The 23,079-nt window shown below is 41.0% G+C and overlaps 1 protein-coding gene across 17 annotated transcripts in view; it reads left to right on the top strand.

Moving 5' to 3' along the window:
- The window catches only part of HDAC9 (histone deacetylase 9), a 499,199-nt gene that overhangs the window by 298,695 nt on the left and 177,425 nt on the right, over positions 1-23,079 (top strand). For 16 of the 17 annotated variants that reach the window (XM_075419200.1, XM_075419199.1, XM_075419193.1 and 13 more), the window contains one exon: positions 2,014-2,283. In XM_075419200.1, coding sequence (XP_075275315.1) covers positions 2,014-2,283 — 270 coding nt within the window. Of the gene's footprint in view, positions 1-2,013; positions 4,597-23,079 lie in introns of those variants that run through there. The other variant, XM_075419207.1, reaches the window with a different exon arrangement.

Genomic DNA, 23,079 nt, shown 5'->3' with positions numbered 1-23,079 from the left:
TCTGTGCCATACAGCAGCATGAAGAAGAAAGAGCCTGACATAAAAGTGAAAGAGCATGAAAGAAAGGAGAGCAGTAATGAGCTAAATATGTGTCTTAACTTTGCTGTGGACATGCACTCATTTTCTCTTGGCTTCCCCTCCAGAATAACCCACCTGATGTCAAGTAACTGGCACAAGGAATGGTTTAAAGATGGATCGGCATCAATGACTCTTGTAGCTGTCTATGATTATCTGTCACACAGATGTTCCAGCTTGTATTTGCTTGCTAGCAGCCAGCCAAGCAGCCAGACCTGCCTTTCTTTTCTTTCTTGAGGAGTGCAGAGGGCTCGCCCACGGATGTTTAACTAAGCGACAGTGAGGAGTGTAGCCGAGCTGCATACAGGCAGTGAGCTTCAGTGCCTTCTTCGTCAGCGTCATCCCCTGAGAAACAACTGGAAAAGATTTATGGGTTTGATCTGAGAAATTTTCCAGATGCTGTTTAATCAAGGGAAACAGTCTGCATTAGCTGCAGTAGGATTCCCCAGTTTAGAGCATGCCACCTGCAGCATGCAGGCTACACGTGTTGTGATTTGCCAGTTACTACAGTAATGAAAGGGGATTTCGTTGTTTGTTTCTTTCTAGTTAGGCATTAAACTCCCATTACTCCCCAAAAATGAAGGTTTGCTGTGACCAAACCTGTAGACTTCCACTGTGGAATTTGTTGGTGCACTGATGTGAGGCGCATGCATCGGAGCATCAACTGGAACTGCACAAACAGATCTTTCAACTCTTCTCGTTGACTTTGAGGGAGTTCCTGAATCCAGCTGTAGCTTCTTGACGTAGTTTACATGACAACCCTGCCCTTCACTAGGGTGGCATTTTTCTGTGTGCATTAGCAAGCAGAATGAAACTAGAGAGTCAGCGGTTTGTGACAGAAGTAGCTGTACTGAAGCCATCCAGTAACTCAGCGTATAGCACCAGCTAAAACTCGGTTTGAAAGACTTGGTAGTCGGGAGAGGAGGCAGATGGGAAGAGGAACGTATGTAAGAGCAATGGAAAAAGGTGGGGTTTTTTTGCCCTCTCGGTGTATTTGGCCTTGGTGATACAAATCAGTATTTGCTTGAAATCAAGTGGGCCAGTTGAATAAATGATAATTACTCACTTGACCCTGCAGATACCTAGTCACATGTCTGATCTGCATGCCTTTCAACAAAGTGGGGATTTTTTTCAGTTTTGGCTTTTTGGATTACATTTGGACTGTTTTGGAATACATTTGCTGCATCTTAAATAGTAAAACGTAAACAGTACTTGATTGTAACACTGAGGTATCTGGCACCTCAGCAAAGGTTAACAATAGCAGCTGATGGAGTAAAACCAGTGTTGTCTGGGTGGCTGTGTCCTATCGTCACTGCTGAAGCAGGGGTGCCGGTACCGTGCACGAAAAAAGCTGAAGTCTTGCCAGTCACGCACAGACAGGGTTGCAGTCACATTGTGCCACAGGAGAGGTGTCTGACAGCAGCGCTTTGTCACCGCTCCTTTGCGGACGTTTAGTGCCTTGATACTTTAATTGATAGAGAAGCTTGTGTGAATATTCCCTAATTTACTTGTAGCAAAATATTAACCAGATTAATAGTTTTCTTACTTCTTAGAGTTCTTTTGTTGCTTTGTGTTGTGAAAAATGATCTGTAATATAATTAAATTTCTGCTTTTATGTTTGAAGAGTATGAAGGGAGACTAATTTCTCTTGATTACCAGCTGTAACAGATGTGTAATGTTTTCGTTATTCTGCCTTCCTTTTACTTTAGTATTACTGTATAGCGCAGTCTACATAGATGGTATTTTCTCCTGCAAAATAACAAGTAACCTTTTGCTTAGGAACTGTGGATGTTTTTTCCCTGTACATTAATAATTTAGCAATGCATAGCTACCTGCGTTTGCTGCGGAAGCTTTAATTTTGTTGCCACAAGTCTAGCCCTTCTTGGTCTTGGCGTCGGGAAAGGGAGTCAGTAACTGTTCCCCCCCTTCTCTTTGCAGATGCTCTCGAAGTCCATTGAGCAGCTCAAGCAGCCTGGCAGTCAGCTGGAGGAAGCCGAGGAAGAGCTTCCCGGCGACCACTCGATGCAGGAGGAGCGAGCTCCCGCCGGCGCTGCCAGTGTTAGGGCCGCGAGCAGCGGTGCTGGTGCGGATGACAGAATAGGACCGCAGGCGGGGGCTGTGAAAGTCAAGGAGGAGCCGCCAGACAGCGATGAGGATGTTCAAACCCAGCAAATGGAATCTGGGGAGCAAGCTGCTTTTATGCAACAGGTAATAGGCAAAGATCTAGCTCCAGGGTTTGTAATTAAGGTGATTATCTGAACATCACGTGCTTTTTCTAGGCTTTGATAAGCGATTGTGTTTTGATTCACTGATCTAGCAAATCCTGATTTACTGTTCAAAGAAGCTAACAAAGGCAGAAGTGTTGTATGAACGCCTGAAAACATAGTGAAGCTCATCCTTACGGCCACTAATTGAGAAAATACCTGTTGCAGTCAATTATTCTACATAAATCTTTGCGTAATAGCTGATAGGCTTTGTATTAGCCCAGGATTACATTACATCGCTTAGTTCTAGTGAAAGAGAACACGTATCACCTAGCTTGTTGAGATCAGCAATTACTGGAATTAGTTTCCAGACCTGATTGATGAGACATTCTTCTTCTCTGATTTTTGAATCCTCTGGCTTTTGCTTTCAGCTACCTGTATATACTGTATCATACTGTGGTCTTGAACACTGTTAACGTTAGGGTATTTTTTCCCTGGTAGACAGGTACTGACTGCTATATGAGTGGTCCCAGGCTGGTGTATAAAGTATAATTGCGAGAAGAAGACAAGGTGGATGTAAAAAGGCAAGGCAAGGCACTGTTTAAAAATTGGATTGTTTTCTTTTTTTGCACTGCTTAGTTAATTTTTCGTTCTGTCTTATCCGATGATACTGTCCACAGAGACATCCTTAAATGAAGCAGATGCAAGTACTGGCGAGAAGCAAATCGCCGCACTAGGTTCCAACCAGTTATTAGGATATCACAAGAAAAGCACAGAACTGTTCTCATTACCAGCCGATATCCAGTCACCTGTTTGTTTCTTTTTAAATAAAGTCTAATCATATAATGCCGCGTAACCTTTACCGCGAGGTCTCACGGACAAATACTACAACAACTGTGCGTAAAATGCTGCTTTGGCGAATGGAAACTGCAGATCGTGGGCGAGCATTTCGCCCAAACGGAGACGCGCAGCGCGTGCGCGCAGCCGACGCGCAGCGTCCCTTCGCCTTGCCGTGAGATCAGGCAGAGCGGGCTGGGCACAGTGCAAGGCCCTGTTTATTTAAAGTCTCCACTTTGTCAGGTCCCCGCTGTTCTCCTGCAGAAAAGTGATTTTGAGAGGGGGGGGGGGCAGGAAATGCCTTGTGGAAACAGGAAGCCCAAGTGATTCATGTGCTGAGGAATGCGGGGTGGGGGGGGACTGGGCAGCGCTCCCTCTGTTTTTAAAGGCACTCTATGAATTGATTTATTGTCAAAGAAAATAACAAAGCGAGTAGGGAAATTGTTAAGGAAGCTTTCCAGTGAAACATTTCCTTCGTATTCCCTTTTGATATGTTTACCTTGTTTTATAGGTTTACTTTTGTTAAGCTAGTTAAAGATTCATTGTATTAAGATCCCCTTTAATATGGATAATCCCAAACTGACCTGGAATCCTTGTCAGGTTTTTTTTTCTATTAAAAATATTTATATTTCTAAAGCTGAGGTAGTTTAAGGTGCAGTATCTTGTTTCAAAAGAGATAGCTGTTTTGCCAAATATAGAAATTGTTCTGAAAGATGTTAGTAGCATGTGTTGTTTACATTATGTTCTAATATATTGAATCTCTGATAAAATGTTGCAACTTCTAAAGATACATTATCCTTTTTCCTAGGTCTCCAAACAAATGACTAAATACTAAATAGTTGCTGTTAATACGAAAGGCCTTCTTAGATAGGAAAGATTTATTAAGCACAGGTGATTGTTATGTGTGCTTCATATTTGAACAGAAATCTTCCTCCATTGTGGATTAAAAAAAATCACATTCGCATTCAAGAAATGAAGCATATAAAAAAGAAATTATATGTTTTTCCCGTTCTGTATGATTTTTATTTTCTTTGAAATCTAACTTCAGCCTCAACAAAAAGGGATAGTGCATCTTTTAAAATACATTTTCTTTGGGGAGAAACTTGTGATTGAGAAGACTTTTGTACAATATCGCTTCAAAGACATGTATTCACAAAAGACAAAAGATATTTTTATAATGTCATTCAGATGAGAAACCCCAATACAGTAGTCGACTTTAATTTCAGAATCGTTCAAATTTGGATAAAAGTCAAATAGAGAAAATACCTTGAACCAGTGAAAAGGAAAACTGGGTTTAAACAACCACATTTCTATTTGATTATTGTCTCTTACATTTTAAATCTACTGTATTTATTATAATTTACACCCTTAGAGGTGATCTCTTGTTTTGTGTTGTAAATATATTCTGTTTGTATGTTCCCTTTTTTTGCCTTCTGATATAAGTCTCTTCCTTTCTCAAATAAAGTTTTTTTTTAAAAGATCCCCTTTCAGATATCTGACTTTGTGTAAATTTGAGAACTTAGTTGTGCTTTTGCTTTGTATAGCCAAGTATGCTTGCTACACATTGTTGAAACAACTCAAACTTTCAGAAGCGAGGTTTTTATTACACTATATTTACAATAATTACACAAAGTCTTTTTTTAGTCTCGTGTTTTATCCTACATCAGCCATTATAAGTTTTAGTCAATGTGGAATAGTACTGATGCATGCTCGTTTTCTCATCGTGGCATCTGTCTTGACCATGTGATCATACATTGTACCATATAGGAAAGACAAAGGTGAATCCCAGTTTCTTGGCTCCTAATTATCTGAAATTCAGATAAACTGAAATAATTTCCATGCCATTTCTAAAACCTGCCTAGAACCTTAGATCTGAAATTGAGCTCATACTGACCTCAAGAGCATAGCAAAACCAGAGTCCAGCTGTAAAGGTGTTGGGAGGAGGGAATCCATGAACTTTGCAGACTTTAAAGCAATTGCGTGAGACAGTGAAGTCCTACTTGCAGAAACACCTAAACACTTCCTTGAAGATGTTAAATGCATTGTGACATTTCCTGAACTTCACGTCACATCTACAGAGAGAAGTAGTTTGTACTGCCTAACGGTCCCTGTTGCTACAGTGCATGAATTATTACTGCCTAAGGAATTCAGAAGATGGCTGCATTCTATCTCTTCAGACTGTTCATTGAAATTGAAAAGGCTCTTAACAGGTTTGATTCTGGTGTAAGTTTAACTAAAATCAAATGCTTTCAACAACATAAGTATGTAAGAATAAATATTTCCATAAATCAAATTCAATTATTTTCACTGATATCATAGCAAAGTAATGTTTCGTCAGTAATACACACCAAAAAATTAGATAAAAATTCAAGTTTTAGCTTAAAACTAGCATTAACAGTAGAACACTATACTGCTTGCCCTATTGTTTATTATGTATTTAAAATCTCGTGTCTATAAGTAAATCACGCTTTCAACAGGGGTTTAATTGAGATGCCTTTTGTTTAAATATTCATGTTGGAATTAGAAGAGCAGCCATAAATGTTTTCAATTTACAATATCCCTGTTTTGGAGGCTACACCTAGATTTTTTCTAAATTATTTGTTTACCGTGCATCAAAGCACCACTAATGAAGAAAATAATCATAATTTAATACATTTCACTGGCCTTATCTTTTTCCAGGAATCATGTACACCTCTTTTTTTTTTTTGAACAACAGATACTTATTCTGTCCTGTTGTCCAAAAATTAAAGTCTATATAGCCGCCAATTTAGAAGTAATTACTACTAAATGAGGGAAAATGCTTCATAACACTTACATACCCAAGACAGGCACACATTACTGGAATGTAGATACAGTAACGTTAACCTGTTTTCATCTTCTGGCATTAAGAAAACAGGATTAAAAGCTGAATGCCTCAGCAAAGCAGGAGCACTCCGGACACTACCACCACTCATCCTTCCTATTCAGCCATTCATTTGTGCACTGTCTTCATGCCATCTTCATTATCACTGGGATCGCTAAGACTTGCTCCATGTTACTTAAGCCAATTCTACCCTGTTTTTATCTTCACTGGCATTCTGAGGTAAAAATCTATGAACATTAGTCCCAAGCACCAATCTAAAAATGTTTACTTATTTCTCCCCCTTATGAACACTTCACAATTTGCAGCCAAAATTAGCTAAGCCAAGTTAATTTCCTTATTGTATTCTGTCCCACTAGCAGCACGTCCTACTTATCCAGTTAGGAAATGTTTGTTTGCTTTTCATTTATTTGTTTAGTTTCTGATTTCCTTATGCAGTTCCCATCATCTGGGTGGTAGCAGGGCTGCTGTGCCTCATTTCTCAGTGGAAGAATATAGCTTAGAACATCATACACGGAGTTGCTGTTTGGGCAAACAGAAGAAGAGCAGCCTGGATAAAATTATCTTCTCTGCACTAGAGCAATAATCCCAGTGATTTTTGTGGAGTTTTACCACTCTATTTGGTAGACACAGTACTTTGCATTCGGTGGACTTTGTGCTTTGCATTTGTGTTTTTTCTCTTCTAATTCAGCCTAATTTGGATTTAAACTTAAAGGCAAAAAATACAATCAGCCCAAACTGCATAGCCGGTGGCAAAGCTGGGTTTCTTGGCCGCTCACTCACGCACACAGACAGGACTGGGAGGCAGCATCCTTCAGGCGCTGCCTGGTGTCTGGTCCCTGTTCGCTGTCACACTCCTTCTGCTTATTGTGATTCCGGTCCCGTAACTCATCTAGCCCATCCATACAGGGTAACCTCCCTGCCTACCTGTGCCCAGCTACTGGAGACACCACCACCACCCCCCCCCTCCAGGTTAGTTTGTCAGCTGCTGAGAGTTAAAGGGGTGCTAGAGTAGGACTTTAAAATCATGCAGCAAAGTCTAATTTTCTCTGATGACTACACGGGGGCCTTATTCCTTAGAATTGTTTTGCCAGACCATCTACTTGTAAGTGATTCAGTGCCTTAACTAGCTGATTAAATGAGATGTTTTGAATCTGGCTGTGGAGCCTTTGTTGCATTTGTTTTACTTTACTTTCCGTAGCTGCCTTGAAGTAACTGTATTGACTCTTAACAGTACGCAGCCCTGAAATACAAGGGCGGGTGGTTGGAAGATACGCTGTTACAAGTACCCCTTGGCACACTTGGTCCTTCCAAGGTGGTAGCACATTACAATATTTTTGGCCTTGAGAAATGCTGTGAAGGGCAGGGTAGATGGAAATGTAAGTTTTGAACAATGATGTCAGACCTCCACATAAACCTTCCACCGCCTCTTCTCCCTCGTAAATGAGGTTGCAGCCACAGTCTTATGTATACTAGCTCGATTGACCTTTTTTTTTTGTTTTGTAGGCTACCTTAGTTGTCTCCTTTAACTATGCAGCCAGCAAGAGAGGCCCTGACCTTGTGCCTTTCTGCCCTTCCTCAAGTCTCTAAGTGCACGGTCCCAGTACAACCCCTCCATAATGCAAACTGGCACTGTGATTTCTGAGATCAGACCTGAGCCATAGACTGTCTGCATGGAGCGAGGGGGAAGAGGCCTGCATAGTTGGATTTGTTTTGTGAAAATTTTTTGTTCGGCTGTGTGAGGGGATGCACCATCTGAATATTTAGCCAGCTTTCTGTCATCTCTTAAGGGCATGTGCATCTCTATTAAAGTGTCTAACCATGGTCTTTAAAAATTATGCTACAGGAAAAATAATTCTTTTTTTTAGTGCCAATTCTATGCAAAAGTGCATAATAATGAGAATAATTACAAATAATTATTGTTTCCCAATTGGATTTGAAAATGATCCCTTTTTTCAGAAAGTACCAAATCTACTTTCTTAATGATTGCCAAGGAGATTTCTATTTTTGTTGGTGTCTCCTATTGTAAATTTTCAGTTACAGAAGGCAATAAGACTTACTTTATCACGTAAGTCAGGAACTGAGTTGTCTGACCGACCATGTGGCATTGCAACATGACAAAATTATTTCATTTCACTGGTACCTGCACAGAATAATGTTGATACCGCTTCTATTTTTTCTTCCAAGATTTTTTAGGTTGCTTTTCCTCCTTCAGATACTTACTGTGTAGCACCTCAGTACTTTTGTTACCAGTCCCTTTTTTCAGAGAAAGCGCCATGTAAGGAGACCGCTGGGGCAACACTGGGCAGAATTCCTTCATCAGGGGTACATGACTGGCATGACTCGGAAGTCTGTAAATCCAGTTCCCAATAATTACCGCTTCACATTTTGACAGTCAGATGATTCTACTTTCATACCATTGGGCAATTTATCATTTCCTGTATCGGACAGCACAGGCTTTTATTATTATTGTCGTTGAAGAGTATTATGTGTTCTTGGAAAGCTGCTGCCTTAAACGCTTAATTTTTGGAAGAATTCTGTTTTGACCTCTGAATGTCTCTCTGTCAGACACATGTACACACACACACACACACACACACACACACACACATAAGTTTTCATTTTCCTCCTTCCCTTACTATATGAGGCTGAAAAAAATCACACCACAGTGTACTGCTGGCTAAACCTTCATAAAGGTCTGTTGTTTAATGCCCTGGAAGAGCAGCTCAGCCTGAATGCCTTTGAGACATAGGTGCTGTAATGCAGAAAGCAGGGCATAATCTGTCTCCTCTCATGTTCTGGCCCGTGACCTTTCAATCCCCAGGAGACCAAGGAGCTCTTTCGCTTCATACTGCCTGCATTTCCTCAGCAAAGGGTCTTGTGCAAATTATAGCTATGAGACTGCAGCAAGGCGGCGATGGCAAGGGCTTAAGAAGGCTTTGCTTAGGTTCTCTGTGGAGCAGCTAGTGAAGCGTGGCAGATTCAGTCTCCAGCTCTTTGCTTAGTCTTTTTCTTTTGCTCCCATCAAGAAGGACACCATGGTAGTTTTTAGGTGGTAGCTTGCAGATTTTTAAAGCAGATCTGCTATCAAAGAGACGCAGATGAAGCCCAGGGCAGACACACTGTTGGGAAATGCTCTCCCCCTGTGCGCAGAGGGATAGCAACCGAGACCAGCTGCTTCTGGAGCAGCTGCTTCTGGAGACCAGAGCTGACCAGAGTCTTGCTCTCCTAGATCTTCCTTTACTGAAAATACAAGTTGAAGAGTTACTGCACATCAGAGAGCATGTCTCTGTCACTCAGCTTAGGGACAGGCGATGACCAGGTTTCCCTCATTTCTCACCCATTTTGATCCATTTGGACACCTTACCTTCGGTCATCAAAAGCTCCCAAGCCCAACAAGCACATCCCTTGACTTCTTCCTTGCTGTCTAGAACTTCTGGTTATCACCATTTATCTAAACTTTTACAGGTCTTTCATCACATTTTCCCATTAGTTTCTGCATAGATTTCAGTTTTCTGAAGCTACTGACTTTGTACAGAGAGCTTCAAAGCTACTCTGATAGTGTTTCTGACAGAAAAATGAAAATGGCAGTGCTGAATACAGCTGCCATCATCACAAGCTCAGCCCAGGGACACCTGTCTTCAGTAGGTCTGATTTGGCCATTTCTGCTGGTTGGGCCTCACTAAGGATGCCAGTGTTTCAGCTGAAATACCTGCAGCATTATCCTTCGTTCTGTGGGAATAAGTTTTTTCATGAGAGTCTCCATCCCTTCTCAGGCAGGCTCTGAGAACACAAAGACAGGCAGCACAGGACCAGCAAGCAAAAAAGGGACAGGAGCAACATTCATTCCTGCAGCAAGAAATTGAGACTGAGCGTGAGGACTGTTACTTATCCATGTTGCTGGATAATGCACTAACCAAGAAGGCTGTGCATTTTCCCCAGTGCTCTGCGAGAAGCTGGATTTCAAACAGCTGCTTTCAAGTTAGATACTATTATATGTCACTATTATAGTAGCTTGGACCCTCCTGTAGAAGAAGTAATCCTTTCTTTCACCTCACTGGCCCTTTCCCTGCAGCTTTTAATGAAAGAAAAAGACTCACAGCACCTGAACTCGGTTTCATTTTGAAGTTCTGCTTCCATGCAAGAATCTGTAATTTGGTAAGAAGCTCCATCAGGGATGAGCTGACCAGGAGGAGTTTCACAGCTGGCACAGTGAAGCCCATGCTCGTTCCCAGCTCCATCTGGGTCCAGCTCTGTGAGCAATCCAGTAGCTGCACTCTCAAGCCTTGCCCGGTTTCACTGGCAAGTGGTTCCCATGGCCATTGACCACCAAGATGCTTTCAGGCCATGAAATCGGTTGACATGAAGCACACAGTCAGAGAAGAGGCAGTGGGTTCAGTCTGGTGGGACGCCATACCCACAGTGTTTGTGAAGCTGCTGTCATAAAAGTGAGCTGCAGATGGTCACCACAGAGCGGCAGTTTCACAATTTACCCTTCGTAGATTTTGTCACCCTGTCCTAGAGGTCGTAGTGAAGTGGAGCATTTAAGCCTGAAAGGAAGCTGTGAAATTGTCAATGACAGAAGGAATTCAGTTTTTGGTTCTCTTTCTTACTGTCACTGCCAGCTGCGTATTTAGTGTCATTGCCAAAGGCTGAATATTAACTTACAGACAGGTACTCAGAGTGGGTTAGGTGTATTAGAAAAGAAAAATTTTTGGAAGTTCTTTACATCTTCTTACCAGGATCAGCTCTACTGTGTCTACCTGCTCTTCTGCCTGATTACTTCAGCTAAGGAAATCACAAGACAGGGCAGTAAATGTTTGATGCACAGCAAGTTATTATTCGTGTAGTGCTGGTATTTTCTATTTTTTCTTTCCTCTGTTTTAGTATGAATGCTAAGTATTGAAAAGGAGGGAAAAAAAAAAAAAGACTTTTTAGGTGAGGGGGTTTAGAAATGAAGGAGGATTTGGCAAGTCAGAAAGGGAGGGGACAATCCCCCTGAGGTTAGTTACATTAAACCTGCACAATCCTGTAAATGCAACAGTAAATTATGTCAAGAAGGACCAATATCTACATATTTTTTCTCTTCTGTGTTACAAACTTCATCCATGGAACCAACAGTTCAGGCCTAACAAAACCAGGAGACTGTAGCCCTGCAGCTGACCACACAGCTGAGATGCTCTGTGCAAAAGAAGCAGCTAGGAAATAACTGTCTCACAGCTTGACCCCTATGAAAAACAGACCCACTCCTCAGCAATTGCCTTCTCCGCAGATCACCAGCACAGTGCTGTTGCATCAGCAATGGAGAGCTGCCGCTCACTACTGCTGCTGTACGCGATCCCCGTGTTGCATAGCTTCTGAGAGGTGCTGTGCTGGTGGAGGTCCTCAGGGCTTACTGCAGGTGTTTGGAACAAGGAATAGGGACAAGAACAGGAAAAACAAAACTGTCAAAGTCCTTTGGTCTGAGTAATTCACCAAGGGCATCACCGGGGCCAAAACTGAATTACTTTTTTTAGCACTGGCAGAAGCCACTGGGCTGCATTTCATGTGCTTTCATAGGTCTAAGTACACGACAGCATTACAATAGCAAAGAAATGCTACCAAGTTCTCTCTATAGGCTAAATCTCCACTGTGTCGCTGAAGTGGCTGCGGTGGTTCACAGGGATGGAGGCTCCGCACAGCACGTAGCTTGTGTCCCTGAAATGGGTAATGCTGGAGCAGCACCAGAAGGTGAAAGGCTGAGGTGCTTTCCGAGAACAGATTTTGCAAAATCAGAAGAGCAATTATGCCCAAAGCCACCACAGTGTTTCTCCCCTTCAGCAAAGAACTCCTCACCAGAAGCTTCCACAGCCTCTTCTCCCTCCCGTGGCCATCATGTGAGCGTCCCTGGTGTACCTGCTCCTTTGCCAAGCTCGCTAGATTTGCCCCATTTCTGGCAAACAGAAGGCATAAGAGATTCCCTTGGGAAGGGCTGTGAGCCTTCAGGTACTGCTGCTTCACACGCAGCTGGCCACCCCGTGGTGGGCTTGGCTCCTGGCAGGGAAGGGACAGCGGCTGGAGGCCAAGGCCAGCTGGGGAGCAGGGCGAGCAGACGGAGAGCTGTCGTCCTCGCTCCGGCACTGCTGTGGGATGTGATGGTGAGGGGAGGCAGAGGAGGCAAAGCACCAGCCGTAAAATGTCTTACAGCGCACCTTGCAGTTAGGCTTGAGAGCCCTCCCAGGCTTGGAGAGCAGCTCCGTCCCCTCCTGAGGATGACAACGTTACTTCAGCCAGAGGCTTCACATTTCTGCCTGAACCTTCTCTATTGTCTTGGTTCTCAGAAGACAAGATGGTGGCAAGGGATTAACTGCTTTTCCTTTCTAACTGATCTTTTTAAACTATTCTATAGAAAGGTCAGGCTGAACAATTTAAGTCGAAATGCACTGATCCGTTCAGTGAATAGAAGAGTTCAGACAGTTAAAGAAACGTTGTTAAAAAAAAACCTCTATCAGCTACTACCAACATGAATTATTTTTACTTTCCTGACGTTGTTGTCTCCTCTGTTTTAGACTTGCTGTTAAACACAAGTTTTCCTGATCAATGGACATTAGTTAGCAAAGAAAATATTCAATGGAGTGGAAGGAAAAAGTCATTCTCCATACAGACTACATCTTGAATCTCACTTCAACAGCTTGAGAAATATTATGACTGCTAAATAATGAGCCAAGAATATCAATGTTCTATCAGCTTTGTTAGACTACTTTAAAGATAAATTGATGTTTATTTTTCCAGCTGGAAGCTTGTACTTTGATTTTGTTCAATTATTATCAAACTTAGTACTGTACTTCAGTGCTGGACCTGAAGTCAGGAGCACTGAAGTTTCTGTTGTTTCTTAACAGACTATTCTGGGTCAAGGAGATAAAGTGATGATGGAATATCTAAAATGCTTATGAAATTATCCAGTGTATGTTTTACCAGAAAACAGTGAGATACGTTTTTAACTTACTTTCATGGATAGGTTTTCATGTGCTGGGATGGTTTTCCCCAAATACTTAACTCTCTCCATGTTAAGAGCATTTTGCAGTCTTCAGAATTTATCATTTATAGGAAATGTTCCTGTATGTCATCTAAAAATCTCAAGGACTGGACATTTAAATCAGTGACCTCACTGACTAACAATTCCTTCCAAACTGATTTTCAATCTTTTCCCTATTGTACAAAGACATACCAAAACAGAAATACTAGTGATTTAAATTGGCATCATCAACCACTGAAAGATGAGTCAGAAATAGATTAGCAAGTGTTCTAGTTGATCTTAATAGTGCACTGACAAGTAAATTCAAGGATGACCGACGATCCCACTGACAAGTAATTCTGACTGTATTATGGCATGGATAATCCTGCTGTGTTTTCTAACAACTGGTCAAGAAGACAAAGTAATTTGAGTTCATTTTGCTGTGGAGAACAGAATTGAAACAGAAATTCCTATTTAATACATGTTTGGAGGGCCTGACTATTGCAAAAGACTGACAGAAATATGTTAGGATCTCAGTTTGTAAGATACCCAAGGTGTTTCTCTTGACTTTACTACAAGGATTTTATTTTTTTCCTCTGAAGCAGAGTGTCAGCACTACCATCCAGTGCAAACTCAGTAATGCTTCCTGAATGGTCACATGCTCAGGGCATTTTGAGCTGCAGCTTTAAAAATAAATAAATAAGGAATTAACTTGTTTGGCATTTCAGGCCAATGACCAAAGCCAGGGAGCCTGGCGAGTGTGCTACTATATTCCCTTTATTTTTGTGGGCATCACGCATTTTTAAAATGGTTATACATTTCCCTGAACTGATGTAATATAAAAGATTTACTGTTACAGTTTGTGTGTGGCCAGGCAATGGCATATGGAAAACATGTTTCCTGCTATTTAATTTAATTACTCTAATCACGTGCCAGCCCCGGGCATGTCATTCTGGACCTCTGAGGCTCTTTGTCTGTCAAAGAGATGGACAATATCTTGGCTTTGTTTAGTTGCTCTGCAGGCTGCAGATAAAACCACCGAAATACTGACTGTTTGTTTAACCAAAACTTTGCATTTTAACCATTTGGCTTTGATTTTTTGTTTTACAAGAGAAGACGACATTTTGGCCTTGGTGAGCTGAAAAGGAAATATTAGGGATATGAAGAAGAACTGTCACTTTCGGGGCTTAATAGATGAAAAAGAATACTCTAGCCTTCTGGTCAGAAATCAGCTTTGTTAGCAGAAACTTAATCCACGTATTGCTGTTATTTTAGAGTTGCCTGTTAGCAAGGACAGCTGGAAAAGTCCTGTTTGTAACTGCTCCGTTCTAATATGGTTAGCCCTTCATTCAGCCGTTTCCGCTGATTTTAGTTTCTGTAATTTTAACAGATAAAACTAAAATGGATGAAACTAATTACTATTCCAAAGCAAATAATCATACCAATAATGTTGCATCCAGGAATAAGTTAGCTTTTATGTTAACACCGTACAGTGAATTTCATATAAGAAATACCTGCAAATTACAGCTTTAAGTCTTCAGAGAAAAATTTAAGAGCAGATAGGCAGATTACAGTAATTCATTCACATTATAAACCCCAAATCTACAGAGAAATTAATCACACACTTAGCTTTAAGTATGTGCTTAACACCACCACTTCCTTCACTTGAAATCAAGTGCTCAAGGCCATGTTTTCCTGTATTCAGAAGTGATAGTAAAGAGTACTTTAGACTATATGATAACATAATTTCTAACGGTCATGTTGTCAGAAGAGGAAAGAATAAGAACCAGGTTTTAATGAAATTAGTTCCATCTTCTAAAGAATTACTACACTTAGAAAGACTTGTCTATTCTGTCATTTATGGAAACTGAATGAACTTCAGTTACGATAAGTTTCAACAGTAAATTAATATGCTTTTCTATATGGAAGTGTGACAGTGTCCTGCAACAGTAGTTTTCAAGCTACCCGGTATAGAAGAAGGTGGGCAGAAGGTCTATGAATATGCTTTCCGGAGGTCTGTGCCATCAGAGGGACATATTGGATGGGATAGGATGCAAAAAAGGAAAGTGTTCATCTGAGCACATTTTACAGATTTCGGATATTTCAGTGTGTGGTTCTCCAACTTTCCCCTCTGTTTTCTAGCTGAATCAATGAGATACAAAGAAATAAAAATTATTACCTCTAAGTTGCACAGTGCAGCAATGCAAGAATGAAAAATTTTGTTACTATATACTGAATTACAGCTCCTGTCCCATTTAGCTTTGAGCTAACCACTAGATGACACTACTTACCACTTACTTAACAGGTGTGCATATACGCTCCCATCTTCCCTTATACCAGTTCATATAGTTACATGCTTCTTGACCAAAGAATTTCAAAAAGAGCATTGCACAAGAATTGCCTTCACCACTGTACATTTTGATGCATTTTGTATTTTGTGTATATACCTGTAGGTATTTAGGTGTGTGCATGAAGGTAGACGTAAGCGTTACAAGCAGCATGCGTGTGTCTTTGCATGACTTATAGAAAACGTGTATTATAACTCACTGGCCAAGTCTTTAGGGTGTTGTAACTTAGCAAGCGTTGACGACAGCTCTACTTAAAAGAAACCTGAGGAACTCCAAGAAAAACTTACTAGGGTGGAGTTTGTGGAGAACATTCCCCTTGCCCCCTACCTCCCCCACCCCACAGAAAAAGGAATACTATATTGGCTTCTGTGGTGTGATTCTGGAAAGGCTGGGCATAGGGAAAAAAATCATGCTGAGGAGTCAGGCAAGAGCAGGCTGCGCTATTCAAGTCCAAAAATGACAAACTGTGAGGAGGAGAGACACACAGAAGGGCTATCCTGCATACCCATAAGGCTGCTGCTGCTGCTGCGGTGGTTTTTAAATTAGGAAGAATGAACTTTCCAGAAGGACGTGTGGAAAGAATCCCACGTTTTAGAAGCCTGATTTTCAGAAATCCAGAAGCTCCAGATTACTTGAAAAACATCTCCTCTGAAGTTACTTTTGTGCTACTAAATTGCATGCACAGGGGGGTGAGGATATGAAAGTGGAGTAATAACACCTTCAGGTACATTTTTATTTATGCCCATGTCAGCAAGTATCGTGCTAAGATTTGTCTCAATGATTTAGAATACATTTGCTCTATATGTGCTATAATTGTAGTACGTACATTGTATGATATACTTCTTTTAAAGAGTATTTCAAATGGCCATACTAAAACACGTCTTTAAAATCTGCCTATCACCCACTAGTGTGACAATGTACTACCCGTGGTCAAAGCAAAAGTAAGAATCGCTTTTTGGTTTAGTAATCTAGATTTGAAATATTTAATATCTTCTTCATTTTGCACCTGTTTTAATCCTGATCCCCCGTAAGCATGGCAGTACGGGTCGGGTAAATGCTTACCCTCTATCACTTTGGCCAGGTACCTCCGTACTGCTGTCAGAGGGAACCCGCAAGCAGGGAGGGTGAGCCGCCGTGCCTCGACACGATGCTCTGCTTTGTTTACATTTCACATTCAATTGCAACCTGGTGTTTTAGCATTATTTTTTCTGTTTTAATGCAAAGAGCTGCTACTACAGCATAGTAAAGTTTTGCAGTGATGTAATATGAAGCCAATATAGTGTCCACCTAGATAAGCGAGCAAGGTATTTCTGCTAACAAGCTATTTTCATTGTGTCAAGTTTGTCAAAGGAGATACAGGCTCACTTGCTGATTTGCAGGACTTCAAGAAATTACACTGCCTTAATAGTGTCAGCTTTGCTGTATTTGTGTGACAGTTCAGTTAATGTAATGTTTCCTGTAGTTCTGGTGGAGTTTGGGAGTTGTATTTACAGACAAAGTCTATCCCATTCACAACCAAATTCTTCCAAATTACAGCAGTGTAAGTCCATAGTCCCTACAAAATAGCAGTAATACACCATTGACAAAACACCATATTTGCAAATAAGAACCTTTCTATGTACATCTCTTCAGGCAGTTTACACTGAGGAGTTGTTAGGAGTTACTGCTTCCCCACATCTTCAACAGCATCCAGAAATCCTTTTAAGCTAAACTGAAGACAAAACCATACAGTAGTAAAGTCCTATGACAATGCAGTAAGATTTTCATCTCGATACATCTGAATTTCATCTGGCTTTTTCAAATCTACATTTTACATAAGGCATCAATGGTGAGGTTCTTCCTTACACAGGATCATTTGTGGTGATGGTTCCTGCAAATGGTAAGGTATGTTTGTGAGCTCACAAGGAATGCAATAGACCACACAGGCAAAGAAAGAAAAAAAACAAACCAAAAAAAAAGAACCAAAAACAAACAACAAAGCAAAAAAGAAGAAAAGCAAGGGACAAAAAAACCAACCAAACAAACAAACAAAAAAAACACAACCAAAAAAAACCAAAAAAGACATCAGCAGATACAAAAAAAGAAAGGGCTTCAAGTTTGCTAGAGGGAAGCTGTTGAATTTTGAAGAATAAAAGATGGAGCTCTATGAAGCTATCTCTGAAATGTGTTACACCTACAGCACAGTCCCTTTCTAGCAGTTGATCATTTTACTTAAATTGTTGTAATAGCTAGTTTTACGCGCTTGAGGCAGTGAGCAGTGTCCAAGGCAAAAGATTTATAGTTTGCTCCGTGTATAATGGTATGAGAGGACCTGGCTGCCAAATGAGACTGTGATTTGAAGAGGGGCGCCTTTGGTTTGGTAGGTAGTATATTTGTTCTGTGGCTGGAGTTCACTAGAAGAAGTTGTTTGATGCACTGGCCAACGATAACTATCTTGGGAGAGGGAGAAACACAAATCCTCCAAGTTTAGAGAAGAAAGCAGAATGAAATACTTGGGTATGTGGAAAAAAAGAAGATGACAAACTCCATGACAACATGAAGTAGATCAATTCATGGGGCACTTTGTGGTTTATCACTTAAAAGATTTACTGACCCCCAAATAATGGTAACTTTTAGTATTAAATGGACCTCTTTTGAAGACTAAGCTGCTTGAGTAAAGGAGACAGTAGTTTTGGAACGGAGCCCACAGCCTTAGAAATAACACTGCTGGTTTGGCTCTGCTTCCAATATTGTTGCCTAGTTTTAAAGCTTTTCAGCAGAACTTCAGTCCAGTCTGGTGACCAGTGCGAGTCACTGTGGAGTAGATTAACACACTGTTTTCCCAAGTGTCTAATCTCGGCTTAGAATCAGAATACAAACAGCAGCAAAGCATCCTTAAGACCCAAGGAACCCCAGGAGCAAGCCTGCAATTCAGCCCCAGTCAGCGTTCCCCTTACCTCAGGCTCCACGGCATCATTTGGAGTACCCAGAATTCTTTAAAAGTTCTGACATTTCTGCTCTGACCTAAAGCTTTACCTTTGCATGCTGAGAGCAGCTTTTGGCGGGCCTGGGAGAATGGTGTTATACGTATAACTTCTTGTCCTCTAAATCCCATCTGCTGAGTGGATTCTTCCTTTCAAGCTCACTTTTTATTGCTGGAGGGAGAGTTTTTGGAGGAGCTGTCTCTCTATTCTTTCTCTTTTGCTTGATGTTTTTTTTCCTGCTATTTTAATACTCCTGAAATCAGGGAAGAACTTTGCCCTTTGGAACCAGCTTCAGTCCTTCCAAGAGGCAATGGCTGAAAGACACAGACTGAAAGTTTGCAAAGCTGTTTGCATTCAGGGAGACCCAGTTAGTCAAATGCGGATTAAGGCCTTTTCCAGTTGTTAACCAGAAAATTCCTTTATTGGTGCTGAATTTGGCATTTTGACATCAAGACATTGACCAATATAATTTTAAAAGAAAAAAAGAAATTGGGGCCCACATATGAGGATTAGGAGATACAAAAAGCATTAGGAAATGTAGCAATAGGCGATTCCAATTCATTGACGCCAAAGGAAATCTGTGCAAGAAGGAACAACGGTAAAATACGTGGCAGGGAACAACAAATCACACGCAGAAATGAAGGACAAATTAAGCATTAGACATGCTTCAACCCCGTTCAAGTCTTTGGCTATTACAAAGTATACGAAATTCTGTGAAGTCAGTTTAAGTAAAACCACCAAAAGTGCTCCGGAAGCTATTTTGAAGATGCCTACTTGCCTGTAAGTATGTGGGCCGCTTCCTCAAAGGTCCATGCAAGCAATGCAAGTGTGTTCTCTGGTATCTAATGAAAATATCTGTGTGTTTACTTATGTATGCAAAACCACCAACAACAGCAAAGAGCTCATGGGCCTATATAAGAAATTGTGGAGACCGCAGGCCCACAGACAGCCCCCTCAGGAGGTACGAGATGTGTCACAATCTCAAAGTCATTTCATAGACTCTAAGGATTATTATATACTTCTCTGTGTGTTAAAGGATGATAGGTTTGTTCAAAAAAGAAGCAACAACACTAGAATTTGTATGTAAAATTCCTAGCTTTCTGTAATAAATTACCAACAATATTTTGAATATATTACAAAATAAAAAGAGCACTTATTTTTGCATGTCACTCCACTGCCTTTTTTCATGTTACAGTTAAGTCAGAACAAAAAAAAAAAAAAAGCCCAAACCAGGGACTGTAGTAAGTACCATAATATAAAATTATATGTTGATTTTTCCATGGGCTATTAATATCTTGTTACTGTGAGACCGTACTGGTTGGTGGTTTCTGGCTTAGTGGTGTTTGGCTTGTAGGTAAAGGAAAAAAGGAAAAATAATAGAACAAGACCACCTCTGACATGAATACTGACCTCCAACTGCTATTTTATGTAGCTTATTTTTGGTTATTTCCACATTTTTTCCTTTAATAGAAATTAAATAGCATTATGTCTTCTTAGCCTGTATACATTTTTGTGCATGCTCAAAAAATATGTACAGAAATACTTTCATCCTGCTTACAAGTTTCACTAGTATGAAGATCAAGACTATCTTAACTTCTGGATCCTGGGTGGAATTCCAAGGGACATTCCAGTGGGTAATAGACTAGAAGATGTTAAATTGCCATTAAGGGGGAGAGAAGATTTTTTTTCTTGCAGTCAGTCACAGGAGAGGGTGGGAAAAGTGCAGGAGTGGTGACTAATGTGTTGTCCTAGGGCAATGCCTTTTAGACACTCCAAAACACACTGAGTCACAATCCAACCTGCTTTCCTTCTCCCCTTCTTTCAAAAATAATTGTATTCCTAAATATCTAACAATGAAATGTTGAAGAAGTTCTGTTTTTATCTCTAAGACAAACTCGAGTTTCTCTTTGCTTATGAAATGACTCAGAATTAGGAGACTGAAAATGTTACCACGTAACTTGTAAAGGTTAATTGTATGTAGTTATAGATATAAAAACCTCAGTGAGGGACTGCATTTGTAGGGGGTTGCTAATGGAATACAGAACCTTTCGCCTTTGGGTCACTGGATCAAATCTGTCTCTTGTGGATAGTGACCAAAGTTTGCTACAATTTAAGTTTTCAGTGCCCTATATAAATTAAATATGCAAAAATTAGAGATGGAAAAGACCTGTTACAACTTGCAGCTTATCACCCTACCAGTGCAGAATTGTTCTCTCTAGCATATTTCCCTGATTACAGATTTTCCAGTTTCTAGCAGGTCCTGTCCACCCTGCAGAGCAAAGCAGCTGGTATTAATTGATATCTGAGTTTAACTGGGTGCTCGTGAGCTCCCTGTGCTGGCAGTGGGGCTGTGGGAGGGACAGGGCAGACACCTCACTGCTGCCTGCCTCCATGCGGGGCACGGAGCAGGCAGGAGCCCAGGAAGCGCCTCTGTCCCCCAACTGCTGCCTGGGAGGGGGGAGCAAGCAGAAGTCCCAGCTCCTTCCCACCCTGTGCCAAATACCTTTTAATACAGGGGGATTACCACATCTCATTTTCACTGCCTCACTTCACCCTCTTTAAAATCCTACCAATGTCCCTTCCACAACCAAACAGCTGCAGGTCATAGTTCTAAATTGTAGGTCTGATGGATTAGTTCGGGTAGCTAAAGGAAAGGTCAGATATTAGTTCAGACATTGATATGGACTAAAATTTTCCCAAAGTTTGGAAGAGCTTTGGAAGCTTGCTTGGGGCTTCTTTTCCATTTAAATGGAAAGGTTTGAACCCTACTATCTTTCACAACTTCCATTTGCAAGTAATTAACTATGTTACAGAATGCCCATTATTAAGTGCTAGCAACTGCGTACTGACAATATTGAAGTTAGTCTTGTAAGATATTTAATATCTACTGCTGGCTATGGTGCTATAGATACACATGGGCTTTGTAGGCTTAAAGAAAAAATACAACAAAATAACACACCACCAAAACCCAAACTAGTAACAGTGCCCATTTCAAAGTAGTGTAAATATGTAATAATTACTCCTGTCCTCGTTCTCTAGAAAGGAGTCCAAGTGGGGTGACTTTGACTTACCCACCTTGGAGTGCCTCAAGGTGCAAGGTACAACACTGAGACACTGTAGATTAGAAGTGGGATTTCCTCAGCACTTCTAATTTTGGCCATATGTGCCTGTCCCACAGACTTCATAATCCAACGCTTCCTGCTAAAGATGCTAGAAATACAAATCCAGCCTTCAATTTATCAGAGTATTTTGGAAAAGAAAACTCAACTTTGTCGCTGTTGCTCGCTCGGTGCACCACAACCCAAAATGCCGGCGAGGGCGGCGTGTCGGAGCTGCCCCACGCACCCAGACTCACTGCTGGCAGGTGTTGCCGGAGGAGCTGGGCTCGCTGCTGCACGGCCTCAGCCCAGGGCTCCCAGGCGCCCCATAAAATGTAAGTCTCTCCATTCACTGTGCAGCTAACGACTGCAGTGTTGCCAGAGATAACTTATTTCTGATATTCACAGTGCCGAAGTTTCAGCTGTTGAAAAATTCAAGTGATCATAAAGGAAGATCCTTTGGGCTTCAGAAGTATTATAATCAGATGGTTCAAGAAAAAGGAAAGAATTTAAAACAAAAGAACACCAAACACAAATAGTACAAAAAAATTTGCAGTGAATCTACAAAGGGGACACTCCACAATTTTTTTCCAAGGTAAAAAATCCCACAACCCCGTGCTGTGAAATGTCTTTTTAAACACAGATTTAGAGAATGAAATTGAGGGTTAGAAACTAGTAGCCAACAAAAGCAAGAAAGGCTGGAATGTTGGTAACCAATTGCAAGCACAGGATCCAAGCAAAACATCTTGAATTGCTAGTACTGTAATAAATTACAGTTTTCACTTTTGTATTCTGCAAGTGAAAACAGCACTAAGTCAAGCTTGAGAGAAGGAGAGTAAAGGATGACCTTTTTAATTCACCCACACCCATTACAAGTAGAGGAACTGCAACATAGAGTGGGGAAAGATGAAGACATAACATCCATTGTTGTGTGAAGGGACAGATCCTGCTCCCCCATAAAATGGGGTTCCTGTGTCGCTGAAGAGTTAATTGTCAGGTAGCAATAGATGAAAGCCAAACCAGAATCTAGGATGGTCTGCTACGGTGGCTGTTATCTCATTTTCTTCCATGGATTAATTTTCCCCTCTTTAACTTTAATTAGATAAAAGTCTAGGGGCGAGAGGTGGCCCTGGAGTGCTCAAAGGGCAAGAAATGGTCAAGAGCTGGTTTCTCTCAAACTTTGATTAGCCTATTTGATAGGTGATACTAAGCACCCCAATTGGTTAATGAATGAGGGGTTCCCGTGAGGTAAGTGACTGGGAAATTTAGCCTCCCCCGCAAGGACAGCGAATATGTAAACTGTCCTTCAGTTAGGTGTCTACTGTGGTTAGGAGTAAGGGTGATTTATATCCTATCTGGGTCCTGGAGTGTATCTACATTGATTGACTCCCTTGATCTTGACATCAGTCACTTGGTCTTTCAGAGACAGGAGGAACACAGGAGATAATGAAAGCTACATTAAAGAAGACCTTAACATTTATGTAAACGTTATTCTATCTTCAAAGGCAGAACTATCTTTCAACAGAAAGGAGATTTATTTCCTACTTGAAAATATTAGAAAGAAAAAGTGGCAATGTATTTAATATCAAACCTCTAGCTCTGGTGCTGGTCTCAGCCTTTGGGTTTTGTCTGTTATTTCTTGACTGAATTGCATCACAGTTAAAAAGTTTTACTGCATACTGCTTGCAAACACTGGCGCA

Source organism: Opisthocomus hoazin, chromosome 4 (assembly GCF_030867145.1).
Source record: "Opisthocomus hoazin isolate bOpiHoa1 chromosome 4, bOpiHoa1.hap1, whole genome shotgun sequence".
NCBI classification, from domain to species: Eukaryota; Metazoa; Chordata; class Aves; order Opisthocomiformes; family Opisthocomidae; genus Opisthocomus; species Opisthocomus hoazin.
This window is presented reverse-complemented; position numbering and strand designations above follow the sequence as displayed.